This window comes from Protobothrops mucrosquamatus, unplaced genomic scaffold, assembly GCF_001527695.2.
Source record: "Protobothrops mucrosquamatus isolate PMUCROS unplaced genomic scaffold, P.Mucros_1.0 scaffold385, whole genome shotgun sequence".
In the NCBI taxonomy this organism is placed as follows: Eukaryota; Metazoa; Chordata; class Lepidosauria; order Squamata; family Viperidae; genus Protobothrops; species Protobothrops mucrosquamatus.
Window position 1 is genome coordinate 332,065 of NW_015386717.1, and position 24,364 is coordinate 356,428.

At 36.8% G+C, this 24,364-nt stretch overlaps 1 protein-coding gene across 1 annotated transcript; it reads right to left on the reverse strand.

Annotated features, from left to right (window-relative positions):
• Positions 1 to 961: 961 nt before the first annotated feature.
• Positions 962 to 20,134, reverse strand: TAB2 (TGF-beta activated kinase 1 (MAP3K7) binding protein 2). Its single transcript, XM_015815919.1, has 6 exons — positions 19,953 to 20,134; positions 16,493 to 17,996; positions 6,409 to 6,569; positions 5,786 to 5,879; positions 4,078 to 4,158; positions 962 to 3,032 (listed from the first exon to the last, which is right to left on the reverse strand). The coding sequence occupies exons 1-6, from the start codon at positions 20,052 to 20,054 to the stop codon at positions 2,884 to 2,886; spliced, it is 2,091 nt and encodes a 696-aa protein (XP_015671405.1). The 5' UTR covers positions 20,055 to 20,134; the 3' UTR covers positions 962 to 2,883.
• Positions 20,135 to 24,364: the final 4,230 nt, after the last annotated feature.

Sequence of the window (24,364 nt, forward strand, 5' to 3'; positions counted from 1 at the left end):
TGACATTGCTTGTCAGAAACTGGCTGGGAAGGTAATAAACTGTGATTATGAAACTGCAGGATGCTGCAACTGGTTGCAAGTGTGAGCCAGTTGCCAAGTGCCTGAATTGCAATCATGTCACCGCAGAGGTGGCATGACGATCATAGGTGCGAGGACAGGTTGTAAATTGCTTTTTCCGAAGTCATCCTTGCTTTGAATAGTTGTTAAATGAATGGTTGTAAGTTGGGAACTACCTGTATTAATATATAACAGATAAAAATAAGCAATCAAAGATTGTGCCAGTATGCTTACTAAGGTTACATCTTAGCAACTGCAGATACCGAGCAGATTATTTCCTTAAAAGTACCTATAGCAGTGATGGTGAACCTTTTAGAGACTGAGTGCCCAAAAACTGGCCCCGCCCCCGCTCCACCCCCTGCCTGCCCTTGCTCCAGCCCTATCCCACCTGCCCGCAGGGCCACTCACCGCCTCCAGGGCCCACTGCAGATCACCCAGGCAGCCCAGCAGCGCCACGCTCTGTCCACGCCCCGCAGCATCAACTATGCACGATGGGGCGTGAGGGCAGAGTCTTGCCTACGCTTGCCTGGTTGCCATGTCCTTGGCTGCACTGCTCTGCGTGGGCCACACTCAGGGGCGACTCTCCTCCAGGAGGGCTGCTGGTGAGGAGGGAGTCGCGGGGGGAGGCAAGGCTGGAGCAACGGCACGTGTGCCCAGAGAGGGCTCCGAGTGCTGCCTCTGGCAGGCATGCCATAGGTTCGCCACCACTGACCTATAGTAACATTTGAACAAACATTAGATTTGCTTTTAGGCTATGGATTTCAAACCTAATAAAGAGCTTTCATGGTCTGAATTTGAAATCAGAATCATCGTGTATCCTAGAACTGACCAATTATTTAATATCCACAGCAAAACATGTTATTTCCTAGTTAAAAAGACACAAAACAGATGTTACAATATATTTTTTAATTTTTATAAATAACTTATCTGTTACAAAGACAGTTAACCCACCTAAATCACAAAACCATCAACTCAAGATATCCAAATTATGTTTTATTAATAAAACAGGTAAAAATTCATTTATCAATCTTCACATAGAACTGCAGATGAAGCTGAAAAACAAAGCTTCTTTTTTTTAATAACATAATGCATTCAATTCAAGGACTTTGGATTTACCGACTGATTACTTGGGATACTAATTTAATTCCCATATTTAAAAAATTACAAAGCCTTTAAAACAAAGGCATTTGTATATTTTCATAAGACCACTTGTAAAATTGCTGTTGAAGATGTCCACTGGCAAATATTTACAGTGGGTGACAGTCTACTTTGTCTCTCGCTACATTTAGGCTGCAATAGTATATCCACTTACCTTGCAGTAAGTCTCACTGAACTTAATGGCACTTAATTCTGAGCAGAATTTTGCTGTTCATTGCTTCTTCTCACCTCATCCCGAGAGATGACATATCATTTACGTAGTATGCAAGAGAGCAAAATAAAAAAATAAAAAATAAAACCATGATCTTGCTTTCTATTAAAAGTTTTCCTAATCACCTGAATAGATTTCCTTAGAAACAAGGACATGAAAAAAAGAGATGCTTGGCATGGCTTCAAGTCTGCTTGTTTTCTCTTTTCCAGGCTGTCTTTCAAATGATTCTAATTATTGCTATTCTCCACCAAATCAGGTTTAAGAACTAGCTGCCAACAATGACCATACTAATGTTTTCTGCTATTGCTGCTATTCTGTGTACTCAGTATGTCCCTCTCCCTCCCAGTCCCAGTATTTTTAATTCTGGAGAATTTTAAAGATGCCCAGCAAATGAAGCAAGCCTAACAGATGCAGATATGCTGGGGGTGGGACTCAATTTCTCTTCTGCTTTTGTTTGCTGGGCAGAATATTACCAGGTGTCACCCACCGTAAAAATCAGTGTCCTGAGTGAACTAGAAGCACGAACGTTTCCTGCATTTTTAACATACTGCATCTGCAGGTCTTCACAGATTACCAGCATTTACAAGAGCAACATACAGAAGAGGCAGACAAGAGCTAGATTGTGCATTGTCATGAATGCTGTTTTAAGGCACGGCTTCTCTCAGATCAAAAACTTTTTTTAACGCAAAGGGATCACAATCGTGCATAATCACTTAAAGGGAGAAAGAAAGTTAACAAAGACTATTACACTATACATTAAGAAGTACAAGAAATAATAAAAGGTGAAGAAAAGTCATTTAAGGGAGATTCTAGAACTATGTACAGTAGGAAAAGCCTTGGGGGTATTTCACGGTGACTATGGTACAGACAAAGCATGCAGTTTTCTTTCCTCATCTTCAGATGATTGTACTGATTTTTGTCTTCACAGTGTGGAACTGTTTTCCGGAAGACAAGATGAAGAGTACCTCTACATTTCTGAAGTTCTTCTATGATTCCTGGGCCCTCTGTGGCAGCAAATAGAGTTTCAATTTGTTCCTTTTTCATTTCCTCTTGTGAATGTAGTGTTTTACTGAAAGCTTTACAAAAACGAAAAAAGCTATCAATCTAATTCCTTCCCCTGTCAAAATTCAGTAGTGACATCTGTGGAGAAAGGCTGTTGGGAACACCAAAGCACTGAACCTGGTGAGAGTTATTCTTATGGGCATCTGGTAATACTGTACGTGTTAGGCAACTGGCAACCGAGTTCTTTCAGGAGATCACCTTCCAGCCGATGAATTTCCAGCTGCCTTCAGCACAAGACTGAGGTATTATCTCTGTGTCATGACATTTAACATTACTAATAAACCTTGTCACATGTTCAATTTTACAAAATCCTATGCATAAATGATTATTTATCCCAAGGAAATGACACAATAGTCAGAAGTTGGATTTACAGAAGATAAGTAAGCCTCCCTGGCTCAGAAATGCCTGGGCATCTCACACTGTTCACAACGATTTAAGGCTGGGTGATTTAAAAAAGTACAAGCTGTACAATTCCACTGAGCTCCCTCATCTTCTTCAGTATCTGGAACAGTCTTTGGTGTTTTGATCACGGATTTTTGATCAGCTGAGGTGGGGGGGAAAAAAACAATGGTCAAATATGAATAGCTGAACAAAATATCTGTATGTTCCCCCTTTCCAATTATTATTTATTTAATAAATTTATATACCCACCCATCTGACCCAAGTAGACTCTATGTAAGCAATACTGATTACATATTAAAACTTTCAAATATTATTTTCACTACCGTGATTTTAAAAGTCCAACTCATAATTCAAGAGTGAATAAATTACTACATATGCAAGGTGAGAAATATGCAAGTTCAAGAGCCAGGGGAAAAAAAAGAGAGCATGTAGGACCCTTGACAAAGGATCTTGTTTGAAATGTACTGGACCTACATGTAATAAAACAATTTGCTAGGACTTGACATATTTCCCTCTTTCTTTTCTTGGCTTTGGGTACTTGCCTCTCTGTTTTTCTAGCTTCAAAGTCATATGAAACTACGCAGCATTCTATAGGATTTGTTTTTGATGGTTATTTTAAAAGAGCTAAAACAAATGCTTTACACCGCAAATCCTGAAAAAAATATGAAACGAAAGGTTCCCACTTCCCCTGGGGAAAGGTGCAAAAGAAATGCTGGTGTATTCCTGGTTTGGAGAAATTAGGGGTGGGTAATGCTTTTTCAAGAGGGTTGAGTCTTCTGTTAAGATCTATCTGTCCCTTATTTTCAGTCTACCAAGAAAGATAAAGAGAGATCAGAAAGAGAACACAGCACCATAAACACTAAAGAAACAGTATTTGGGAAAGAGTATGTGTGCATATCCCAAGATAATTTCTCAGTTCTTATGTTTAAAACTGAAGAGAAATCAAATGTCCTAGCATGTGTAAATGTATAGCTCCTGTCTTTAAAAAAAATGGGATGATGCAAGAAAAAAGAACAAATAAACAAGAATAATTAGAGCAAATGAATGTGATGACTTATTATTTGAATTCTACAGACCTCCAACAGTTTTCCCAGCAACAGATTACAAATATTACAGACTAAAATAAGTTAAATGATACAGTTTGATTCCAGAGATAATTTGAAAAGAAAAATAATTACTAGCATTACCTTTGGGTTTTGGTGCCACAGGACCTAGAAATCCAATATTGTCATAAAAATTATGGATGGCACTGGGATTAAAATGTGGTCCTGAAAAAAATAAGAATACATCATACAGAGCTAGGACAGAAAAGGCAATTAAAACTGATGCAGTGGGATATTTATGATCAAGGTATCACTGGTAACATTGCATAGTTATACTTTGTTTTAAAAGGAAGATCTGAGACCATTTAATAAGATCCACCAGCTTTGAATACTCACATATGAGCCCATTCACATTATAATACGAAGGGGATGGGAGAGAAAAAATATTTACTTCAAAGGGAAAGATAATCAAGGTGAGCTCAGAAGACTTTAAGAGTTTTCACTAAAAAGTATAAAAATCTGTTCATAGATACAATGGCCTAAATTATTATTTCTCCCCCTCTGGGATTTTCCTATAATGTGGTAGAATCTCTAATAAAAACATCAAATTTAAAATTGAGAATTAAGAATACAGACACCACAGTTGATAACCTCATCCTGAGTACCTAGACAGTACATTATCTCATTTGAATTTAAGAAAGAAACATATTGATGTTTGGTACTCTAAGTAAGCATTAAAAAATTAAAATAACAGTAATGCTAAGTTCCATTTGTCTGCATTCCAATTGCTAAAATGTATCAATTTCAATTTACTTTATTGCACTTTTAATACACCCAAAAGAGGAATTCTTTGGGTGATAAGCGGACTGGAAAAATGCAAATATTTGACCCATTTTCTCCAGGAATATGTCTATAATTATGAAGCAAAGAAATTACGAAGTGTATCCAACTCGTATCCTGTATATTATTCTGAAATAGTAAAAACCCCAATTTAATTTTGATTCTGACACAATTCTGAATTTACAATCTGATTTTTAGTAGGAATTTTTTTAAAAGAACATATATCCTCTTTCTCCTCCATCCCAAATTCTAAGGGTGCATCCAATGCTGGGACTTAGATGCAAGTCCCAGCATTGCATCTAAGTGCAAGTACTGAATTGCATCTCTGTGCATAATAGAATATGGCCACATGTTACTAACTACTTTTTATTATGTTTTGCTAAGTTGTTTGTCTCCTTACTCAAATAAATATAATTTTAAATTTTTACCCCCCCCTCCCAAAAAAACCCAAACCAGAGGAAGTAAAAGATAACTTGTAACTACACAGCTAAGAATTTTCTTTTTATTATAAAGCACTGTTAATTATATCAAATTGAATCCTTTTACCACAGAAGCGCTTTAGTGCTTTCTACAGGGGAGCATAGTATAACAGTGGCCCCCAACTTTTTGGGCAACAGGGACCAGTTCCATGGAGAGAGGTTTTTCCTTGGACCGGAAGGGATGCGGTTTCATGTGCTACCTGCATCCCGCGGATGGGGCTTCACTTATTTGCGCAGCTTGGTTTATGATATCCACAGACTGGTGCTAGTCCACGGACCGAGGGGGGGGACCTCTGTAATAAAGTATTGCTCTAAGGAAGCCACTCATTAATACAACTCTTAAAGCAGCAGCATCTTTTTCTTCAGTAGAAGCCTGAAGAAAATTGGCTACTTTGGTAGAATAAAGCTTTGTTCTCTTGAAGGCCAACACACTTCTGAATAATTTTCAAAGCATGCACAGCCACTCTATTCTGCAGTTCTCGAATCTTACATACTAAAAGATAAAAAGATTGTTCATATTTCTAATACAATACCTCTTGCTTGAAAAAGATCAATTTCTTTGGTTAGGCAATCTATGTCTATTTGAAGCTGTCTGTTACAACTTCTTAACTGTTGCATTTCTTCAAGCTGAAAAACACAGAATTATTAGTTTCATGGCTATGATAACAAGACATGGTTATTGGTTGATGATGGTATCATTAGAATTATATAATCATTTTAATATTTTTAAGCCATTCAGGCAATCTCTTGGGTATGCTGAAAACCAATTAAATATCTGGAAATCAAATTAATGACTACCTAGATCACATAATCATAACTTTAAATACTGAAATAATTTTTAGCTTTTAATAAATGAAAGCTCCAGAAAAATATAAAGCTAGATAGAAGACATATTACCTAGGAATAATTATATTAAGAACAGGCTTGATTATAACAGAGATATGACAGTAAGCACAAATGACTGAAAAAGTGCTCCATATGAATGACTTCTTAATTTTTCTGAATATATTTTCTGAATATCACTATACTTCTCAATTTGTACTTGCTCACCACATACCCTGCAGATTTTATACCTAAAAACTGCTTTTTTGATTTGATTTATATTAATTTTATGGTAATACTGGATTATTCTGTATCTCCAGAAATGATGACTTACTGAAGGAATTTGGGAAGCAGAATTTGATCTTTTCAGCCGCCTTCGTGTTAGATTATTCTCCATTTCATTGACTTCAGATTTTAGTTTATCCAGCTTTTTCTTTTGAATCTCAAGTTCTCGTTGAAGCCGTTCCATCCTAGCCTTCTGATGTACTAGTAAAGCTGAAGAACATTAAGATACCATCTTAACCAATTTAATGTTCTCTTCACAGCATTTGTTTTAACCCAGTGCAGTCCTAGGACAAACAATTATATGAGAATTTCCCAGTTTGTCCAATATGAAACATAGGGACACATAATGACTTATAAAAACCATAAAAACCAAGTTTATAACAATCTAATCAATATGGTAATTTCAAAATTGCATTATGAAATTGATCAATATGTGAAATTTAAATTTTCCTTGCTTTTGCTTCCTTAGTTAACTTTCTAATCTATAAAGAACAAACTTCCATATAGCCCTAGTCTGTTTCTGATAAACAATCACCTAATTATAGCCCACTCCCTTTTCTATTTTCTTTATTTATTTATTAATTTACATGCCATTTCAATTATTATCAACCTCAAGTGGTTTACATCTATTTTCCCAATTAAGAATACTGATTAAATACTGATTAATCAGCAATCTGAATCATAATTCTAAACTAAAAATTCCACTGAAAATAAACATCATACTACAAAAGGAATAATTCATAGCACATCTTTTTTTTGGGGGGGGGAAAGGATTCCAAAAACCTCCTAAAACCCAACAGGATTGGAGTAATACAAGTGATTCTCAGGGGAATCTCAGCTGTTCCAAAGTAGAGAGACAGTGATTGAGAAGATCTATGGGGACACTGATGATGAAATTCTTTAAAAGAAATGGCTTGAAGTGTGAGCCTTCTGCTATTCTTTTTATGCAGACAAAAACAGTTGTGAGAAGGTGATCCTGGAGATAACCACATGTTATGCTAGGAAGGTTCTTCATCGCTTGCCTCTTCTAAACAATCCGTAACTTCTACTCACCATTTCAGTTTTCCATTGCCCCTTACAAATCCTAACTGATTAATCTTCCCAATTAGTTTCTCTGCCAGCAGGAACCAACTAGAACCTATCCTAGTTCCAAACATTTGTGATTAATTCCTAAGTTTTCTCAAAGTAAATTATGACCTTGTCATGCAAACAAAACCCTAACTCTGTATCTCAAACTCTTTCATATTATCCTAGTAGTAAGAAAGGTGGTCAGAGCCACAAATGGGATAGTGCTGGTGAATCACTCAAAGCTTGTTTTACCTCATTACATATAAAAACATTTCTGTGAATTTTTCTCTGAAATATTATAGTCCTCTTTATAAGAAAAAGAGACATCAAACAAAGCAATTTCTTAAATCTATGTTTAATTATTTTCAAATAATTGCTTCAGTGTAATCTGCTTCTATCTTAAAGCTCAATGTTTTAACAAAGCATGTAAAGCTTTGTGAATCACATCTTAATTAAAAGCATTATGAGGTCTCTTGAAAATTGACCAAAAACTGGATTAGCCGAAATGCTGAATTAGCACTGATTCATGTAGTAAATGCAATTGAATGAATTTTAAGCAATCCATTGGATTATTAACTAATTAAATAACCCTTCTTCTTAGGGAAATCTAGATAAGCTGATAATCAACACAAGAGTCCCTTAGAATGGATACAAACTCCAAATTTCAAAGAATAAAACATTGGATGCTGTTGATAGACAAGAGGAAGGTCTTGAAGGCCTAAAATCCTGGGAACAAGGTGTCAGGCTTCACAGGAACATGAAATGGATATCTGTAGTCTAACACAAACTGGCATATCCTCCAGCTTTCCAGGCAAACCTCTACTCCACAAATCACAGGAAATTATGACAAACGTAGCCCCAGAGGAAGAAAGAATAATCACTCAGGGCTGAGCCAACTCCTCTGGCCAATGATATAGACATGAAAGGACAACTTTCTAATTATTCTGTGTGCAAACATTACAAAACCTACCTGATTCTAAACAGCAGTAAGACAGCAGCAGAGGTGGGCCAAATTACAACCAATGTGCCTTCCTAGATACTGAAGAGAGTTTGGATCTCATCTCACCTGTAGAGTAATTGCATGAGTCATACTATTCAACTGCAGCCTTCACTTACATCACCAACTACTCCTTCTGACAGTAGACAAGTTTTATTCAGCTACTGACAGGGAATATAGCCGGATGTAATAAAATGTAAGATGGAGATTTGTTGGAATACCTTTCCAAGTTCAACATCATAGCATTCTAAGAAACATGGGTAGCCACCGGTAATGAAGATATTCAAGGGGTTGCGATGGCTCAGTGGTTAAAAAATGCTAACTTCTCAGCTGAAAAGCTGACAGCCCAAGTTCAAGAAGTGAGCACCGTGCAGCGGGGTGAGCTCTTGTTACTCACCCCAGAGCTCCTGCCCACTTAGCAGTTCGAAAGCATGCAAAAGCAAGTAGATCAGTGGTTCTCAACCTTTTTAATGCCGCGACCCCCCAACCGGTCGTAAGTCGAGGACTAAACCGGTCATAAGTCGAGGACTAAACCGGTCGTAAGTCGAGGACTACCCAACCGGGCGTAAGTTGAGGACTTTCCCTGCCCGGGAGTGCCACGCATGCGTGGTTCCGCCCCCTGCGCCGGCCAAGGCATAGCTGGCAAGCGGCAGAGACGGAGCAGGCCGACCACCAGCTGGCCCAGCTCAAGAGAGGTAAGGCACCCGCCGGAAAAGGGGAAGAAAATGGCGGACAGCCTTGCTTGGCGACCCCCGTGAAATGGTCGATCGACCCCAAATGGGGTCGCGACCCATAGGTTGAGAACCGCTGAAGTAGATAAATAAGTACCACTTCAATGGAAAGGTAACAGCGTTCCATGAGCCTCAGCATAGAGTCATGTTGGCCACATGATCACGGAAGAGTCTTCAGACAATGCTGACTCCCTTGGATAAGAAACGGAGATGAGCATTACTCCCAAGAATCGGAATCACCTGGACAGGAGATACCTTTACTTTATCTTTAATGAAGATATTCACCTTCAGATCATGGCATGTAACAGCATGTAAATTTAGGAACGAGCCCCAAGGGGATTATGTTTATTTGCCAAGGGAGGTAAGCTGGCAAGGAGAACTGATTCTCAAAGAAGACCCCCTTCTATCTTCTAGCTATTCAATTTAAACATAAATCATCTGAAGTTGTGCTGCTAAATGTTGTGTTCTACATTCCTCTCCCTACTTCTCCCTGATATCTGGGTGCAATTAGAAAGACAATCTTAGAGACAAATACAAAGCCGCTGTGATCCTACTGAAAGACTTTAATGTTAGAGTGGGGACTTCTTTGCATGATTATGCCTACGTGGGCATCACACCTTTCAAAAAAGCACTGGTTCAACCCTTCCTTAAAAACCATCACTTGATCCCACCCGCCTGGACAAAAGGGTATTTGCTAATGTTAAAGTGAGACAAGCTAAAAGGCTCAAATGGTCTAAGGTGTGCACAAAGGCAATTACAAGCTTTACGAAACTCTGAGAAGGCCCAGTCCTGAGTGAAAATAGTTGTTATATCTACTTAAAACTCAAATGGAATATTTACCAGTATCTCAATCTATACTACACATCAAAAAACTTTCTCATAGAAAAATTGCCAGCTAGGAACTGTCAGCCCATAAAATCTAATTGGTTCAACCTTGATTGTTCTTGCTCATGAAAGACCTAAAAGCAGTTTTGTATTTGGTTGGGAAAAAAACCCACACCAAACCATCATGCCCAGATTTAAAGCTTAGATACAATTACAAGAAATAGTCACCAAGAAGGGTCAACAGTTGATCTGAGCTACAAAAGACAGTCAAAGAGTCCAACTGAATCATATTTGTGTGAGGGAGATTGGCAATTCTTAAATATGATAAATAAATAAAAAAATAATTTGGAATATTCTATCTGATATACTGAAGAAGCATAAGCTCCTATTTGATATCTCCATCTCAGCTACACTTCTAACTTATTTGTCAACTCTAAACAGGATCATCCAGAAACGATGACTGCCGAATCTCTGATCCTTGACAACATCCTTCATTGGCCACCAGTGACAATGACAGAAATTAAGCACATTATCCAGTCACTAAATCCCAATAAGTCACCCGGTGAAGACTTCTTAAGTCACAGAACTTTTTAGGACACACATTGACTGGTGGGCTCCACTACTAGTAGGCTGATTACATACAGACGGACAATACTGGCCAAATCCCAGCAGGTTGGGAACTTTTCATTACAGTTCCCATACACAAAAAAGAAAACAAAGAAGACACATCCGCAAAATTACAGATTCATATGCCTTATTGATATAACAACGAAGATGTATGCAAAACATCTCTTGAAGAAAGCAGAGGATTGGCAATTGATAAGAATATATTAGCAGAAGAATAGTCTACATTCAGACTTGGTACTCGACAACAGATCATTGATTTATTCTATACTATATTATTACCAAATGCACAACAGATGGCAAATATGTTTACATCTTTCATAGATCTCAGTGTGCCATTAGATTCCATAAATAGAGACATCTTATGGAAGAAGGCTGTCAAGCTAAATATGGAATCTAGATTTCTATACCTGGTAAAGGCCCTCAATACAAATATATACTTGAAAGTCCATACTGGAGTAAATGGCTCTCTCACCCACAGTATCCACTTATAAAAGTATTAGACAAGAATGCACTTTGGCCCCAAACTTTATGTTAACAACATCCCATAATTTCTCCATTCTACAGATGTTCACATGCCAAAGATCCTTAACAGATACATCAATATTCTTTTGTATGCAGATGACATGATTCTGATGGCATCCTTCCAAGCAGGCCTGAGAAAATTGATGGGGAAATTTGGCTCCTAGTGCACTTCTAATTTTTTTAATATTAATAAATCCAAAGTGATGGTTTTTGGAAAAAGATGACCCAAACACAATTGAAACTTAGAAGAAGAACCTATAAAACAAATAGACTCCTTCTCACACTTAGGAGTAGTTTTTATACATACTGGGTCTTGAGCCACCCACTTCAAACAAATCTTTATAAAGCAACAACAATATCAAAAATACTAAATAGCTTGGTTACAACCATCAAAGCTCTCTGCTCTTCATTTTAAAGGTCCACAAGATAAAAATTGTACCAATACTAATAGGTATTGGTACAGATCTGTGGGCCTATCAAGTGCATCTATACCTGAACAAAATCAAGCAACTTTTTAAGTATGATTTTAGGGACCAACAAGAATACACTTGTTTTAGCAGTAAGAGCTGAAACAGATACCCAGATAATTTGTAGTCTAACAGTAATTAAAGTCTTTAATTATTAGCTGACACAATTCTTTCAATGGAGCCCAACAGCTATCAAAAATATGCCAGAACCGATGGGCATACTACAACATATCATATGGATCAATCAATTTGTCCAAATCATCTCATATTACAGCTTCTCAACACGTTATCTGCCCTCAGTCAGACATAAGTCAAGACAATAGACAAAGAGCTTTGTATATTAGGACCCTGATTTTGAGTCACTTGCAAACATCAGGTTGTTGCAATGATTTGCCAAAAAATAAAATGGCCTTCCAAACAGAAAAATATGTGACAATGGATTTCATTCAATATCATATATACAGATGATTCCACCAAGTGACATATTTTGAGAACTATTTGAGGACTATCTTTGATAGATGATATTCACGGTTTCCCCAACCACTGAAAAATGGGCCTATATATTTGATATGTGTTTTCATTTCATTCCAGAAAAACCTCATTTTTATCATCCATTGACAATGGCAGAAATATTCAATAAATGTATCATGTTGTCTAAGATTTCTAATTATGTTACATGAACTTGGTAAGAATTTGTTAACAACAGAATAAAAGAATTAGTACTGGCAAACATACAAACCTCTCTTAAGAGAATTTGCACTATATATCTATAACACTCTGGTAGTCAAAGTCGATATGGAAATTGTTTATTGAAAGCCACTGCTCAGAAATATTTCAATTAGCCAGTATTTATGACAGCTGCACTGTCTCTGGATCATCTGATCACCTTTTGCATCCTTCTGATAAGCAAAGTCAATGAGGAAGCCAGATTCACTTAACAATTGTTTTACTAACTTAACTGCAGTGATTCATGTAACAACTGTGGCAAGAATGGTCGTAAAATGGGGCAAAATTCACTTAACAACTGTCTTGCTTAGCAATGGAAATTTTGGGGTCAACTGTGGTCATACGTCGAGAACTACCTATAACTGTGATGTAGAATATGGACATCCATGAAATATTTTTTTATTACTAGACACAGGGGAGAATAAAAATTAATATCCCTTGGCCCATAATGTAGTAAAAAACTTGCTTGCAAAATATCTCAAATAATTTAGAAAAAACACTCAAATTCACATAAACTGTAGTTCAGATAACAAATGGATATCCAACTTTCAACTCAAAGCATCAGTTTCTTTTTAACAATGTGAAACTGAATCTATCTGAAGCTGTATTCTAAGCACTGAAGGATGCAGGTATTTGCTTGCTTTCATGCTTGCCCATTTACTACTCTGTGCTATTGTTAAAATCTCTAATACATTATTTTGAACTGCTACAATTTGGTAATTTAATATATTCCCACTGAACTGAAATATAGTAAAGAACCATAAAAAGATTGTAACATCTTGATCCCCAAAGGAAAATACAATGTATGTGGCAATATCCTCATAGTCCCACAAATTCGAGACAGTGAAAATAACTGATATAACTGAAATTTTCTGGCCATTTCAGATGCTTAAACTTTTGGTTAAAATTTTGGGCATGCTAACTTTGAGGGAGGGACCTTTCTAAAAAACGAGCAATGGCTACAGGCATCTACCTTGGAAGATCCCTAGCCAAAGCATAATACAGATAGTCCTCAGTTAACAAAAGTAACTCAGACCTGAATTTCCATCCCTAAGTAATGTGGTAGTAAAGCATGACATGATATGACTGTGCCGCTTAGTGATGGCAGTCCCGCAACATCATTAAGCATAATATCATGTGGTCACCATTTTGACCTCTTTTTAGTTTCCTGACTTTGTCACAAGCAAGCAGTGAAGGTCGCAAAGGGTGATGACATGATGCAGTAACATTGTAGTTGTGAGTTGGTCGCCAAGCACCTGAATCACTATCACACGACTGCAGAGACGCTGCATCAGCCAGAACTTTGAGGAGCAGTTGTAAGTACCACTCATTTAGCGCCATCAAAGGGTCACTGAACAAGTGGTTCAATGTAGACCATAAAAAGATTGTAACATTTCGATCCCCAAAGGTAAATATGTGGGCAGCAATAGCAATAGACAGTGAAAAAAGTTGCAGACACATATCTCTACTACAGTGAAAACCCTAGATGTACAGTAATTGTGATGATCTTAGCAGTATTCCAGAATCAGACTTTCCAACACAAAATGTGCAAAATGCTTTGACCTCAGTTAAGTTTATTTCCTGAAAACCTATTCAAGGCTCAAAGCAGAACAAATGCATGTCAAGAGGTATTCCAAACATTTCGACTGGGCTGCTGTTTTACAGTTTATGATAGAGTTAAACTGTACATATAATTTTTCTTCCAATCAGCAGCACATTTAGGATGGATAAGGTAACATGGAATCAGAGTATTCCTAAAAAAGCAGCAGTTAAGCACATGACCAGATTGATATAAGTGCATGAACTACTGTATCGCATAGACAAGGGCTGATAAAGCAAGTTGTGTAAACTCAACAAGTAAAATGTTGATTTGCATGTGTATATATTGTCTCCATACTTGCAACATTAAAGTTAAACTTCTGAGATTAAAGCATTGGACTGCATGTGTGTGTGGATGAGTGTATGTGCATGTTCTTGTCGCTTACTGCAACAGTAATGTTATTCATGCAGTCAAGAAACTTCCCCAAATCTTTCTTTCCTCTACTTTTCATAGTCAGCAACCTGCAAGCAAAAACATCAGCAAAAAGCAGCAATTTGCTTTTTACTGGATTTGATCCCTGACAGGCAATCTACCAAAAGAATAAATAAACAAAGTTACAATCTTGCTGACTAGATGAAGTAAAATGCCTACATAAAGATTAGCCAAGGAGATGGTCTCTTTTTTCTTAATTGAATATACCAAGGAACTTTGTAAGAGTGAGAGGAATTACAATGACCTCCAGGCTGCCTGGTTTTTCATCTTAATCTAGATGCCTGTTTATTTTCAGACTGGGAGTAATAAATGTAAAAAAAAAACATTATTACGTGAAAGAAGGCAAACCTGCAAAAGATTATTAATTTATTATATCCCACTCCTCTTTCAGAAACTCAAACTGGCATATATAACACTACCTCCTTCAATTTTTCTGGCAACAAAAACTTTGTTAGAGAAAGAGTGACTAGCTCAAAATCACCCAATGAATTTCCATGACTTATTGTGGGCTTGAATCTGGGTCTAACAACTCAATCACTACACCATCCTGATTCTCAGTTAAACAGATCAGTTTTTCTATCCTGTTACGTGGTGGATTATGATCTCAAGAACAGAAAAGATGAGGTAAATGGGGATATGTTTCTGATAGATTATAATCTACGCTAATTTTTCACCTTTCCTTGTATCTGATATTCTCAAAAACTGTTTTGAAGATAATCATCTTGACCAATTATCTTGCAAATTACTGTTCAGCAGTTACCAAAGTATCAAAATCAATAAACAACAATGTGATAAATTATTACTCTATAAATTAAATAACTGATGTAACTGAAATTTTCTGGCCATTTCAGATGCTTAAACTTTTGGTTAAAATTTTGGGCATGCTAACTTTGAAGGAGGGAACCTTTCTAAAAAAATGAGCAATGGCTACAGGAATCTGCCTTGGAAGGTCCCAAGCCAAAGCATAATACAGGTAGTCCTCAGTTAACAAAGGTAACTCAGACCTGAATTTCCATCCCTAAGTAATGTGGTAGTAAAGCATGACATGATATGACTGTGCCACTTAGTGACGGCAGTCCCACAACATCATTGAGCATAATATCATGTGGTCACCATTTTGATTTCTTTTTAGCTTCTTCACTGACTTTATCACAAGCTAGCAGTGAAGTTCACAAGGGGTGATGACAATTGTGAGTTGGTCACCAAGCACCTGAATCACTATCACACGACTGCAGGGATGCTGCGTCAGCCAGAACTTTGAGGAGCAGTTGTAAGTACCACTCATTTAGCGCCATCAAGGGTCACTGAACAAGTGTTTATTATATGAGGATACCTGTACAGCATTTTCATGCAGAGATCTGCAGAGCTGCTTCACACACTGATGTCTGGCATTCAATATGAAAAAAAAAAGATGAAAAATACACAGAAATAAGAAGGAAAAAGAAAATGAAGAGGGAGCATCAAACGAAAATGCTGCAAATCAATTCAAGCACAGGGACTTAAAAACTTTAAGACTAATATGTAGGTTATATTTTTCATTTTGTTTTATTCATAAAGAGAGCCACAATTGGCAAATTTAGATTAAGTAAACAAATAAATATCAAATTTATTAGGATATAGTTGTGTCCTAATATCTCTGTATGTGTGTGTGTGGGAGAGGGATAATCAATATTGTAAATCAAAATCTTCACATATAGTATGGTGGATAAATCAATTTCATAATCTTTATCCAGTCTGACTGGATTTAATTGGCAATAAATGTTCTATAAAAATAGAATAGGAATAGAAATAATGAAAAAATGCAATTTATCTTTTCTAGAAATTATGAACAGGCTCTCCAACTGTATTTCCTCTATTATCTCTTCTACCAACCAACCTCTGAATTATTTATAGGTTTTTCTCTCAGGATTTTAACAAAACCATTTCTAGTTCTAGAGTATTAAGGGTTATAATTTCTATAATTATATTTCTTGATTCTTTCATACTATACCTGTACTGGCAATGTACATCTGTGTCAATGTACTGGGTTTTTTTCCTAAATCTTTTTGTTATAAAGACTTAAAATAAATGAATAGGTAAGTACATAATTGACTAAAGCAGCAAGACAGAAATCGCAATAATTCACACGAAAATATTACCTTGTGTATAGGCTGCATCATCAGACCCCATGCTCAGTTTTCGTGCTTCACTAATCCTATCGACATGTGCTAAAACAGGGTCATTAAGGTGTTGGATACTTTCTGTTTCTGCAAAGTGTTCAGGAAGGTTTAGAAGGTTTGTAGGTTCAAAGGTTGGGGACACCACTCCCGGTGAAACTGCAGGGGGTTTATTTGGAGAAACAGTAATTTTAAAAGTGTACTTTGTATTAGGCTGGGTAACCACTACGCGAGGAGAAGTGGCAGAAACATTGTTTCCAATTGTTCTGCTTTTGGGAGGGTGGTGGTGAATAAAGGCAGGTCCCATGCTAACTTGACCAGACATATTCCTAGACGTGGCCGTCACTCCTGGATTTGTTGATATGAAGAGTGTGGGCTGATTCCGTACAAGTTGTTCATCACCTGAAGAAGCATTGGCGGAAATGTACACCTTTGGCTGACTTCGTGTAATTATTTCATCAGTATTTGGTGGACTGGCAGCTATGTAAACAGTGGGTTGACTTCTACTTAAAGTCTGGCTGTTGCTGGAAGAGGAATTTGTGGATGAGCGGGGACCTGTAGGACGAAGTTTTGATGAATTATTTCTTTGTGGTGGTTCAAGTTTTATTTCAATTTGGTTTTTACGAGGTCCTGTTGATATATTTTGTATATTATATTGGCTCTGGGTTGAAGAAGACTGTGAGCCACCAGATGAATGAACTGTAGGTGCTTGAGGAGTTGTAGGAGAACTTATAGGCATATACACATGAGAGGTCTGATGGCCTTGCTGGTTTGACTGAGTTGACTGTTGTGATGAGGTATGTGTCAAAGAACTGGCTGTGGGCAAAGTTGTCCAGGGATTTGAATGTGAAGGGTGGTAGTTTTGTTGAGAATGCATAGGACTGAACTGAGACATCCAGGCGGGATTTTGCTGATTCTGGCGAGTTGTACCACTTGGATTTGTGATATAAGGTCTAATGTAGATAGAATTGCCTTGTGGACTGTTTATTGGAGGTACACCATGTATGTGCAAAGAAGTTGGGGTATTCCGACCAGGCTGAATATTTGGAGCTAAAGTTACCATAATGGGGTTAAATCTAGGTATTTGTTGAGCCAAACCAGACGATCCTTTACTGCCCAAGTGAAATCCAAAATGTTGTCCTGAATTGGAAGTACTAGGAGTATTAGATATGCCAAAGAATCCCTGTGGAACTTGGACTGGAGCAGTCTGTGGTTCTGGATGACACAATTCGCTGTTGGATAAGCTGGTCTGAAGGTGTCCATCACTAATACTATGAGTTAAAGTCCTACTTCCATTCATTCTACTTCCTTCTCTTCCATGGAGATTCACATTCTGTGATTGCAAATCCAAATTAAGGGATGTCATGTGATTTCGCAGACTGGAAATGCCAGAATCATCTGAAAAACCAATGTCTCCTTCACCGTAGAGATATTTTGTGCTCTCCTTAGAGAGAACTGCACAACAGGCATCCAAGTTATTATTATTCTGTAACAAATTTAAAAACAGGCATCGGTAGAAGTCCTATAGTTTTGTCGTGGTTATTTAAGAACTTAACAAAATGCAAGCTTTCTGACATATAAATCTATTTGAAAACAGGCAAAAGAGGGATAAAAAAGCTTAGAAGAGAAACAATAAAATAATATGCATCTGGGTTACAGCTAAAGAAAGATTGGTTAAAATACTATGGCTTCAAATATTGTACTATCTTTCTTGGGAGTTAATAATACTGAACTCAATTAGCCTTCTTTCTTTCCTGTATATGTGGGGGTGTATGCATGTGTTAAATGCCCTGTAGTTGTCTTTAAACATGTAGAAGTGGTTTGCTTTTGTCTTCTTCCTAAATCTGAGAATGACTGACTCAAAGTCACTCAACTGGCTTCATGCCTAAAATATGACTATAATTCATGATCTCCTGGTTCGTGCATGGTGCCTTAACCACTATACTAAACTGCAGTTTAGGGAGAAGACTATAGCAAGTGGATGAATATAACGAAGTATATTTCTATTGCAGCTAATTATCTTCGCCAATCTTCTCATAAAACCTTACTGCTCGAAAGATCCATATTGGCATTTAGGTTTGGGTTAAATGCATGCTTATTTTGAGTTTAATATCAATTTCATTTTAAAAGTTATCTCTATATTTTCCTACATAGAAAATATTTTGATCCAGTACCACACTACTTTTGGTGATAGAAGTAAAAACGCAAGGCACTGAGAAATTAGTAGCACTACCTGGAAGGTCTTGAGTGTACAGGGTATTTGTGTATATGTCCACAAAGATTTAAAGTTGGTTTAAGTTAAAACCCCATAATTTGAGGAAAATTTGAATGTGTTAATTTTTAAATATAGAATGACCCAGTAATAAAAATACAAAAAAGACATAAAACTCGTAAATAGTATTTTAATTAGAACATTATTTTGTGTATTAATACCTACTAATAATATAGATGTCCTATTGATAACTACAGTACAAGTAATATAAATATAAAACTGAAGAGAGTACTAGGCCACAGTACCGCTATAAGAACTACACAAATTTGAAGATGAAAAAATAGTTTAACAATGCCACCAAATCATAACATCAACACTCCACAGCAGTGATTCTTAAACTGCAGGTAATTTGTGCCTATCCTAGGAGTAATGGAGCAATTTGTAATTGCTTTTTTAAAGCTGAAGATCCATGGATCTTCAGTGGGATAGCCACTGCAGAGAGGCTTGTATAAAACAATACTGGGTTTTTGTTTTGTTTTGGTGTGGGTAATCATATTCTGAGACTGGGAAAAGGGGTTAGTTGGATCAAACAGTGTAAGAACTATTGTTTTATCGTCTTAAAATGAATACTTACTGTGTACTAATCGGCATATTGGATGCTGTAATATAAAGCAGTGGTTCCCAACCTTTCCGGCTTTGCGGACCAGCAGTGGCAGCGGCAGGAGAGGGGGGAAGAGAGAATGGTTTTGCGCATGCATGCCACTTGCACAAATGGAGCTTCGCATGCTTGCCTGCCGCTTGCGTGGCCTGGTTCCCAACAGGCCGCAGATCAGTACTGGGCCGCGGACCGGGGGTTGGGGACCTCTGCTATAAGGGATACATGGACATAATTTAGCAAGTGAGAAAAATAAATGCTATATGAGATCCTTTTTAAGAGATCTTTATGAAACATATTAAGTATATATTTTTAGATTTGATATCCAGCAATTTAAAATGAAATACAAAACAAAGCAGAATCAATAAATTAAATAAAATGCAAAAGCAAGAAAAGTAGAACTAAAACTATTAAAAGCATACAAAAAGAAAACAAATGATAATATTCAAACTGGGACAGGAAAATGTATACCAAAGAAAATATACATTTAATAAGTTAGGCAAAAAAGACTTTATAACTAATTTTTAATATCACAATATTAAAATGCCTCCAAGTAGTAACAACATAGCACTGACCTGTAACATGCATCTGGACACAACAACTTCAGGTACCTCAGGAAATTTTTGGCGCAGGTCATTTAAAACCTGAAAATCAATTTGCTGGCTTCCTTGGGCCATTCGTATGTTGCCTGATCAGGACGTTTGTTCAATGGGCAGTTCCAGGCCTTAGTGTGAAATAAAAATCATCTCTTTTGTCCTAGCATTTTCTGTAAGCAAAACAAAAAAAAGCTTAAGTAAATCATTTAATGCATTTGATTACAACATTCTCAATCTAAGCTTTATAATCTATAAAGAACAAAGCAAGTTGATTAGTCACAATCTCTTCAGTTAGCAACTGCCTCAGATACAGACGGTTCCCAATTAATAGGTGATGAAAACATAACTTTGCTATCAATGCCTCCATATAGAACAACAAACGCCTTCAGTTTGAACTTCAATCTAGTCAGTTGCAGGCTGCAGCTGACAGAAGGGTTCTAATCAGAATCCAGGTCATAGAACTGAGCTTGTTAATTTAGGGTTAGCACTTTTTAGAGAAGCAGCTTAGGAAGACATACAGTAGACTGCTTAAGCCAGGGGTCCCCAACCCCCAATCCATGGACCAGTACCAGGCTGTGGCATGCCAGCAACCAGGCTGTATAATTCCCTACAGTGGGCCTGCCTTCTGCCCCACTGGGTCCCACAACCTTGGGTTCTTGCCCCCCCCCATCATGCCTCACTTTCCCAAAGATCAATTTTCCTAAGGAGAACCAGCCAATCTGCAGTGTTGTGCCATGCCAGAAGCAGGTGCCATTCACAATCCAAAGAATATAAATGCTCACAAAATGGCACCCATTTCTGGGACAGCACCAGGCTGTCGCAGTTCTGGCAGTTCTCTTTCCCAAAGGCAATCTTTCAAAAAGGCAACTGGAGCAGGTTGTGTGAGGGAAAGAAGGGTGGGCGACCCAGATGGGTGGGAAGTGGAGCAAGCGGAGCCTCAAGAGAATGGAAGAAACTCAGGGAGGTCTGGGGCAGTGCTGCAGTGCATGGGCCTGCACTGGGTTTCCCCTAATCTGAGGCACCCCGTACTCCACTTACGACTGTAACAGGAAGAATAGGGATTGTGGTCATTAAGCACGATGTCTCACTTATGAGTACCATAACTTACAGACATAATTCTGGGCTCAATTGTGATGATTAGCAAGCTTTCTATGGCTGAAAAGTAAGCTAATCCATGTTTCTCTCTCTTCATACAAAAATGACTAAATACATTTCCAAACAATAGATAACGGAGCAAATATTTGTACATTACTAATTTTTGCATGTAGGTTTGTAAAATGAATGTAAAGTCCAAAGCTGCACAGTAACTTAATTATGTCATAATGGCCAGGATCTATGCAATCATGGATCACCATTTTCAAAGTAGACATTTTTTTACTTTGACAATAGAATTGTGCCTCCTTTCTAGAGTCAGCCCAATCAGACAACTAGTGCTGGTGAAAAGCAGCCAATTGTTCATCTCCCCTAGTCACTTTCAGGAGGTTAAGCTGGGCTGAAGGTCAGAAGCTGGAGTTTTTCTGGAAGGCTGTGAGGGCCTGAAACCACATATTTTATTTGGGTTTTATTTGCCTCACTTTTTATATTTATCACATTTTTACAACTTATTAGCAAGAAGCTTGTGATTGTGTCATCATACAATTTTTTATGTTGTGGTAGGATAGTGAAAGTTTGTTTTAATGTTCCTTATGCTTTGATAGTATTTACTAAACATTACTATGAAGAGTCTATTTAAGTTGATGTTATAGTCACAAAATATTTTAATATAATAAATTTATTCTACATTACTACACTGTTCTTTTGTTGGAATGCTAACCTTTATCAGAGAGACACAGTCTGATGATCAAATGAAGCTGCTTTTTCTACCCAGTATATGCTGGGTAGCAATATAAGAAAGCTGTAATAATATTACGTGTAATTTAAAAAGAAAATATTTGGAAGTGTTTCATAAGTTTAAACAATCAATCAATCAATATGTCTTATATTCAATATTTGGAGAAAACAAAAAGTCATCAGGGAAAGTTTATTTTAAAAAAATGTAGTTTTCTTCCACACTTACATATATCTTTCTACTGGTCTTGATATAAATTTGTGTAAACAAGTAGGTATCAGTTATTATGACAAATGGCTGTTCAAATAAATCATCTTTAAAACATATAATCTTCTGCTATTTCAAAAGACAATTTTTTCACTGACTATATATAATAAATACCATGTTTAAGAAACCTTGTTCTAATGATAACTGCTAAAGTCTCCAAAATTAAGAATTCCAACATACCAATAAAATGATATAGTATAAACAGATTTTCAGTTGAACCATTCTTTGAAAATCAATAAAAATGTTTTTATATTAGCTAAACTTTCAAAAATCAACAATATAGCAAGAACTAATGTGCTGAATAAATATTTCATTCTAGCTATGAAAATGCTTATAATTACAATATCTAATCCACAAACATCCTACTGTCAACAAATGCAGCTGAATTTAGAAACATATAGTTTGTAAACAGTGATTTTTAATATTTTATTAAAATTTGTAATAAGATAAAAATACAAAAAGAAATAAAAGAGTTAAAGAAGAAGAGGAGTGCAAAGAAAAAGAAAGAAAATACTAGTGACTTTTATCAGTGCGGTAGAATATCAAAACAAATTACAACCTCAATATTTTGCTTTACATTTCTAAATATTTCAAGCCATTTCTGTAACAACATAAGTCACTCTAGTCATGAAAACTTAGAATCAAAGTTTCTTTTATTTTCTGTTTTGAGCAAAAAATCCAGAAGTGGTTTCCGAGTAGAAACAAAACTAGAGAGGTTCTTCTCTTTTAATTAAAACAGTTTTGCTATTTCCACCAACTCCATTATAAACACTGATTATGATTCCCATATATTCCAGCAATACACTAACAATAAGGTAAACCATAAGCAAAACACACATGTATACCAAGCACTACTGTATACTAGCTTTCATAGAAATCTGCACATAACTTATGGCTTTCTTACCTGATTACTCTGGAACAACATGACTATACAGGATCAGTGGAAAGATGCTGCTCAGGGCAATTTTGTCAAGGACTTTATTTTATTTTTTTTGCTTTTCTAGAGGTCAAGAGGATGCTCATGAGGGATGCCCTCCCAATCACTGGAAAACTGCCCAAGGAAACCTGCTGAATTCACCAAATGTGTAGGATGGGATCCTCCTCACTAAGCAGAGATATGTAAGTCTAGTTAATTCCACTGTCATAAAGACAGTTATTTTTCCATGATAGTGTACTAATGAAAAAGGATCAGATCTTGACACATCTGCTCTGAAGGAAAAGCTAGATCTAGAGTGTAACGAGCCATGTGGGTCAGGCCAAGGATGAGCTGAAATGACTTCACAGTTGTCATGGTGGCCATCAACTCCCAAGATACCTCAAATTCTAGAAAGGGGAAGTTGAAATCAAACAGTACTAACAGGATATAACCACCTCTAGCTGGTGAGGAATGCTGTTCTGCCAATGTTACTGCTAATTTCTGACATGCCATATATGGAAAAAATTGTTCTGAAGCTTTTCTCAATCCATAGTTATGTACCATAATTAGAGTACATAAGTAAATTGCAAGTGCATGTAACAGCACATACTACAATGTTTACATATTTCTTAATATATAGAAACTAGACACATACAGACTTAACATTTATGCCTTCAAGTCAATTTAAAGAGGAAAAAATGTGGACTAAAAAACTCGTATTTTTTCTTTTAGCAGTAGAACATATTGTACCCACAAAATGATAGCATTTACCAAACAGGGCTGAAAGATCAAATTACACCTTTGTAATTTGGCTTCCAAAGAGGCCGTTAATACAAAATGCAGATGGCTCAATACAAGAAGCCACAAGACTTTAAATATTTTTGAATTAGAAAGTCATATCTTCTTTGCCCACAAGTTAAAGAAATAATCTTAAGATGGCTAGAATTTTTCATCATTTTTTCTTTTTAAATTATTACTTTTGAAAGGTGTGGAACCTTCTTGGAAGTGCTGAAAGGACTGTGTTGTAAACTTTCAGCAGTTCCAAGAAGGTTCCACACCCATTTGCATTATTCAGATGACTCTGAGGGCACTATAAACCTCCAAGTGGCCTTTGGACTCTCAAAAAAAGTACTAACAACCAGATGACTGCAAGGAATATAAATCCTTCCATCCTCCACCATTCAGTCAGAACTGAAGAAACTTTTTGGATGAGAAGCAAAATGACTTCAAGGAAAAATAAAGTCAAGTTGCCTTTTGAAAAAGCACCTTTGAGACAACCATGACCTGGATGACTGAGAATATCCATAGACAATCAGTTTCATAATATCCATGTAACAGCCAGACCTTAATAGAAAAGGGTGCCTGAAAACAATATACACT

Bases quoted from the DNA above. Each gene is read 5' to 3' on its own strand.
- TAB2 (XM_015815919.1), bottom strand. From the start codon at position 20,054: ATGGCCCAAGGAAGCCAGCAAATTGATTTTCAGGTTTTAAATGACCTG. The intron at 17,997-19,952 runs GTCAGTGCTATG...AATTTGTTACAG, and splicing joins TGTCCAGATGCATGTTACAG to AATAATAATAACTTGGATGC. The intron at 4,159-5,785 runs GTATTGTATTAG...TATTTTTTTCAG, and splicing joins TGATCTTTTTCAAGCAAGAG to GACCACATTTTAATCCCAGT.